Consider the following 6,874-nt stretch of genomic DNA (forward strand, 5'->3'; position numbering starts at 1 on the left):
CCCTCCACTTCGGAGAATGGGCCAAGAAAGCACCCTGCACAGCCCATGGCTTCAGATGAATATACAACTGCAATTCATTCAAGCTGTTTGGCCAACATCAGAAACCATGAGATCCAAGCCTGATTAGTTATTACAGAGAGAAGAACCCTTGAATTGAGTTATAGCCTTTTTGTTAGCTACCATGTAATTTTATTTTTAACACATGCTAACATAGTTTGCATTGTTTGTTGTAATTAATTCTTTACTGCTGGTTCTACTGCTGAACAAACTAATTACACCTACTGCATTCAAAACCTGTACCATCAGTTTAAAACTACTTATATAAAATGTATTTTGCCAAATGGATGCACGAGAGCCAAAACTATCAGGAGTAAAGTTTCACTGAATGAAATCCAACTCTATAAGCCACACTGTAGAATAAAAAATTCTTATGCTGATTGAGTCAAAGGGCAGCAGATTGTTTGGCAGAAAATGATTAGCAAATTCACAGCAGGTCAGTGGTGAAAGGTTACAAAACAGAGTCAAGGTGTAATTTCACAATTGGTGCAAGTCAATTTAAGCTTACACATCTGCCAAAAAAATCCTCTCACTCCCATCATCCATGCAGAGCTTCCATCCTTTCCATTTGCTGGCATTCACATGCACGTGAAAACCCAGTGAGCTGTCCAAGGATTTGATACATAGAGTTATTGGCTGGATTTTCAGCCAGGTAAGTACGAAACAGCTTGCTGGAAGGCACTAGGATTGCTGGTGCTGACTGTGTAGCAGGAGATGAAGACAGAACTTCTTCCCCTTTTGGCATCAGCACAGAACTTGGATTACATTAGTCTGTGTATTTATGACAGTTTTCAGGGAGTATTTACCCAGAATAAATTTTCTACGTCCAAGCACAGGTACAACCACAGGAGAACACAGCTGGAAACATCATGAAAGAAACACAGGCATTTGCTTTTTTCCCTAAATTCTAATTTGTCCTGCATGTGACTAGAGGGCTCAATGTATTCAACTATTAATCCCTACCCTCTTTATTTTTATGTAGTTACAGTTATCTCCAAAAATATAACCACAAGGGCATATGCAGTCAGGACAGTACTTAAAAAATTAATTTTTTTTAAAATCTGATCATGATGGAGTCAAGGAAGGGGAAGACTAGGGAAGTAACTAGAAACACATGCAATACCACTGAGCACCACTTATAAGAACTCATAGTTACAAGACTGATAGTAAAATTTGATGGTAGGACTTTATTGTTTGTTTTAAAAGATAAACTCGCTAAACAAAGGCATTCTGAATGTCACATATTGCTTTTATTGCCACAAGGATTAGAAGCTACAAGCTCAGATTGTATTTTCCAAGTTGCCATAAAACGTGAGGCAAAAAGACTTCCTGTGTGCAAAGAGCAGCTGAGCATTACTGCAGCCCTCAGTTCTCCATCCAATCCCAACACATCCAACAAAAATGAATATAAACTACCACAGTCTACTGCTCTCTATGTTTTCATGGTAACAAAAAAAAAGAAAAGCCAGAGAACTGACCTCAATTTAGCAATTTACCAAAGCACCACTCCCAGACAACTCCATTAGGCCAAGAATTGCCAGTATTTATACACAGACCACATGAGATCAAGACTTCCCAATAACAGACACACAGCAAGAACAAAAACAAAAGGGAGCAATAATCAAATTAAATAAGAACTGACACAAGTAGGAGCTAACATCAAAAAATGCAGCTGAGTGGAACAAGCTGGATTACTGTCCAAAGTCAGGGTTGTGATCCTCTCTCCTTCCCATTCCTATGGCTACTAGAACCTCTGGACAGGGCATTTCTCTTTGGGTTTTGGTAAGGGTAGAGACAAGGACACAAATGCAATCACAAGAATCTGAATGACCCTACTGACATATTAGGTTTTGGGTTTTAATATTGAAACTTGAGATGATCTAAGTATTAAAACCCTAAACTCCAGTGGCAAATAGTCTGAGATTTGAATAAACAATAATCCCAATTCCTTCCAAGTTACCTTAAAGATCACAGTAAATTTACATTCAAAATACAGTAGCCCAAAGAGATTAAAAAAAAAAAAAAAAATGAGGCTGGTTTTGACTCTCCTGTTGTGGCTTTAAGAACAAATGTCTGGCTAACAGGGCCAGTGCTATCTAAGCCATGCTGTGCTTCTCAAGCAATTTTACATTTCATTAGGCAGTATCAACTGAACTTCTAGCAGGAAAGAAAAACACCAGTGAGACCCTTTAGTGCAGAACATGCACATACTCACTGCAGCCCTTCTAGATGCATACAAGCACTTGGCATATAGGAAATTTACTGATATTATGGTCAGATTTTACCATTTCTATGGAGAACTGGTAAGAATAAAACTACAGAGATGCCTTATTGGCAAAGCCATTGAAAAGGCACAGCAGACCATTTTATTCTTCTTGTTCAGAGTCCTTCTATCCTTTTTTACTACTAATGTATTCCAGAAGCAAGACACAGTGAGCTGCATGTAATTATCTTACTCAATTTCCATACAACAGACATTTCTTTTATTGCACAAACCCACATATTCCCATCTTCTCCTTTAAAAATGGAGACAGTGAGTGGTTTAAGTAATTACAGCTGTCATGGAGGGTTTGACAAATAACTTTTCTGCTCAATGTATGCTTTAGGCCACTGGGAAAGCTGTCAAATAATGACATCAGAATCTACATTAACGCTGGCAAAATGCAACTCTGCTTCCTTTCACATTTAGCTCAGGTGGTTTATAGCCCTTCTTTTTCCTATACTGTGGTCAAGAACATGAGTGGAATGAACAAATGGGTTGTAACTCAGATAAAATGGGGAGAGATAATGAATGTTCAATGAAAGCATGAAAGAAAACCAAAAGAAAAAGTATGAAAGCATATCCTTCATTTGATAATGAAGAAGCTTGCTCATTCTTCATCATCATTGAGCTTTGTAAACCTGCTCACATTCTAAAAGTCCAATTAAGCTGTAAGGGAGGAACAGAAAGGAATGAGACACTCTTTCAATATCTAAGTTACTAGTTATTACTACACTGCATTTCTTGCACATCTCTCACGTATGAGAACATGAAATGGGCAACTACATCACACACTGCAGGGAGTTACCTTCCTGCTATTCCATGCCAAAGCTCCCCAGACTATCCCATCTTCAATTTGATATTATAGGTGATCTTAATTCCAGAAACAAGTAGAAACCCACTACTGCTTTACCACCTACTGAAGTTATATGCTTAGATCTGAGAGTAACCTTGAGCATTGATCTTGGTTTAAAAAGTCTCATGTGGGTTTTCATCATCTGGAAGACAGCAGTGCCCAGAAGTAGCCAAGGCTCTGACATGACGAGAGAATCCACCTTCCAGTGAAAAGTTTATGCACTGAAGAAAATGACTGATGATGAACTTAGTACAGTATTTCTTTTAGGTGGAAGAATTAAGTTCAAAACCAAAGTGTAGCAAACCCGACCTGGTTTTGCTGCTGTGGTGACTGTTTAGTGAGAGGTTAAGAATGGTACCTAGAAGCTATTACAGCTTGAGCACCACGGTTATATTAGTCAAATCAGAACCCACACAAGGTCAAAAAAAATGTGATCTTCCCATTGATTTAACACCTGGAAATGTACATTACAGCTGACAGCACCCACCAACAACCTCAAAATCCGCACAGAGAACCCAACTGGACTTGATCAAACCTCTGATCTGCAACACCCTGTTCCTGCTGACCCACTTTGCTGGTTCACCTGCATTCAGAGCAGCATTCACCTGCATTCAGAGCAGCTTCCAGGCAAGGCCAGGGGCTCTGTCAGGGCTTGGGGCAGTGAGATCCTGGTTTCTGGGCAGGGTAGTTACGTTAATGAGGGATGTGATTCATTCCCACCTTGTAAGCATCCATGTGGTTACACTGACATGCAGTTACTTTTATTCCTACAAGAATGGGAATGAGCTGTATCAGTATATGATTCACACCAGAGAGGTGTCTACTCAGGCACATGAGGAGGAAGGTTTGCACATCGTTGTTTCATCTTCACTTTTGTAACTGAACTAGTAATTTGGGAGCAATTCCAGTCATTTTTATGAAACACAGACATGCAGCACCTCATGAGCTTGGAGTCTGTGGCACAGCGTGTAGGAAGGTTCTTGGGAGTCTACAGTATGGGGTGTTGTTTAAAGTGTTTACTGTAAGTGTTTATAACACCTAACACACAAGCACATTGTATCATTTTTGTGGCTAGTCCCATACAAAAGAATTTTAAGTCTCCTCCCATGAACAAAATTGTGCCCAGAGTTATTAAAAACAAGTCACAGAACAGACCATGCTAAAAAAAAAAGCACAAGATTAAGTTATTCACAGCAGCCTTCAAAAGAGAGAATTTAAACATAATGTGTATCCCCACACACACTCAATAAGCTTTACTTTTTACAACTTAAGAACAGTTCTAGCTTTTTTTCTGAGGTTCATTGTGATGATAAATGCACAAAAGTGTATGGCATGCACTGCTGCTTATTAGCATTTAATGCTTCTTGAACAACTACAATGCAAATATTCATCACAATAGATGGGAACCTTGGTGGGAACAAGAATTCCCACAAATTGTTTAAGAGTACAGTAAATGAATAGTGTTATAAACAAAAAGCCCAAACCCCTCACAAATGTGTATGCTGCATTGGCTTACAGATTAGTCCACTACACATGCATTGTGCAACTGCACTTGTACAAAAGAAACAAAAAACACCCCAAAAATTTATATCCCAACAAGAAGTGTTTCTATGTATTCAAGATTATTTGCTGTGTTCAAGACAAGCAAACCAGTGCTGTCTCAAGGTTTGCTTGAGTTTTCATGAGTGTTTCTTTTGTTAGTGACAGATTTCTGCATAAGTAGGATGTGACAGGACAGAGTATGAAGTCAAGACAATTTTAAAGAAGGTTCCATTTTGAATTACTTAAATGACAGCGTAACCAGCACACTTACAAACAAACATGGTAACTTGAAAAAAGTGACGTTAGAAGCTTACTTCCAAGCTTTAAAGCTACAAATCAAGACAAAAAAGTCTAGATTTCAAAGCTTCAAACAGATGGCTGACACCTTTTAAAGTTAGACTTCACTTATACAACTGCACAATCAAAATAAATTAACTCTGATCTACATCATGTATTGAGAAGATTTCTACATCTGCACAAACTCTCATTCCCCAACTCTCAGTTCTCTAGTTAGTACAGTAATATGCAAACACAGATGTGTTTTCACTTGTGATCAAGGTACTTACAGTCAAAGTATATTTTATTTAGTCTATTCTTATGAATACATTTAAGGAATAGAGAGAACAAAAGCCCTAATGCTTACTATACCGTGTAAAGTAATTAACCATCTTTAATATCCTTAAATCCATGCTATACAGGAGAAAAAAAGAAATAGCTATGATTATATTCATGGTATCTTTCATATCTTCTTATGGCTGTTTGAAATTACAATAATAGAAGCATAAGAGCTTATAGAGCTTATTAAAAATAGTTTCTTTAGCATACACACACCTGACAGCCCTTCTTGGAAAGTTGGTTTCCCGTGTCAGCAGGAAAGATGAGAGATTGTGAGGGTGCACACGTATGTGTATATACACACATTCACATACAGATGTACCAGAGCTAGAACAAGACTAGCTAAAACCACAGCAGCGAGCAGCAATACCGAGAAAAACCTCACAACACTCTTTAAAACAGTTCCTCATACGGGAAACATTTAATAGCAGAGATGATAAAGAAAAAAACCCCTACAAATGGGAGAGATCTCATCAGACAGGCTAAAGAAGAACCCTGCCACAGCTCCTCCATCCTGCCTCGAGAGCCGAGGAGAGGAAGGGCGGAGAGCGAAGGGAGGAGGCGAAACCAGCTTCAATTGAACGAAGAGACAGCAAATTGGTCACATCAGACTCAGTCCTGGGCGAGGGGCTGGCAGGGCAGCCAGGACGCCCAAAGCCCCCGAGAGCCCCCGCTCCCATTCCCCGCTGCCTCCCCTCACGCCCGGTCCCTCACCAGCCTGGGTGGTGTCGCTGAGATCGTGGTTGGCGGCGCTGGCCCGCGGATAGTCCCGGAGTTTCCTGCCGCTCAAACTGAGGGTCCCACTGATCGCCGCTTCTTCCAGGGCTCGATCCAAGGAGCGGCTCCAGGAGCCGGGAGCCGAGGGACCAGGCGGAGCGGGACAAGCCGCGGGCATCGCGGCAGAGCCGCCCTCCGGCGCCGCCATTTCCCCGCCACAGCCCGGCCGGACAGCGCATGCCAGAGCGCGCGGTAGGGGCGCATGCGCGGCCACCGCCCGGCGGCCCCGGGACCCCGCGGGCAACGCGTCCGTCCGAGCCGAGCCGAGCCGAGCCGGGCCAGCCGCTCCTCGAGGCCGAATCTTCCCGCTCGCCTCGGCTCAGCCGGCGTGCAAGGGGATCGCCGCCCCGGACACGCCTGGACACCTGCTGGAACTGTTAAAAATTATAGTTTTCCCGCCAACGTGGGACATCACAGAATGGTTTCTGGGTGAGCATCGCTCACAGCTGCTGGGTGTCGGGTCCGTTCCAGCGGCAAAACGAGGGCAGAGCGCACAGATCTCCGCTAAATGGAAAATGTAACAACTGCTTCACGTCTTTTAACTTAACGATTGATTACATTAGAAGGCCACACCCTTTGCTACATCTTAGTAAATGCCATTTTGCCCTGCTGCTTCCACTGAACCCACCTGATGTTGCAGCCAACACGCGTGAACTGATCATGAAGAGCAGAGGCTGTCAATAATCAAGTAGCAAGACAATCACAATATTTAATACCTTATCAAATCTATTTACAGGCAGTATTTTGTCCTGCACTGACAATTACTG

The 6,874-nt window shown here is 41.8% G+C and overlaps 1 protein-coding gene across 13 annotated transcripts in view; it reads right to left on the bottom strand.

The window, feature by feature from the left end:
• LRCH3 (leucine rich repeats and calponin homology domain containing 3) overlaps window positions 1-6,282 on the bottom strand; it is a 60,486-nt gene extending 54,204 nt beyond the window's left edge. For all 13 annotated transcript variants that reach the window (XM_050978042.1, XM_050978049.1, XM_050978043.1 and 10 more), the window contains exon 1: window positions 6,045-6,282. In XM_050978042.1, the coding sequence (XP_050833999.1) occupies window positions 6,045-6,255 (211 nt within the window). In that variant the 5' untranslated portion in view covers window positions 6,256-6,282. The remainder of the gene's footprint in view (window positions 1-6,044) is intronic.
• Window positions 6,283-6,874: the final 592 nt, after the last annotated feature.

The sequence above is a fragment of the Serinus canaria genome, chromosome 9 (genome assembly GCF_022539315.1).
Source record: "Serinus canaria isolate serCan28SL12 chromosome 9, serCan2020, whole genome shotgun sequence".
Lineage (NCBI taxonomy): Eukaryota > Metazoa > Chordata > Aves > Passeriformes > Fringillidae > Serinus > Serinus canaria.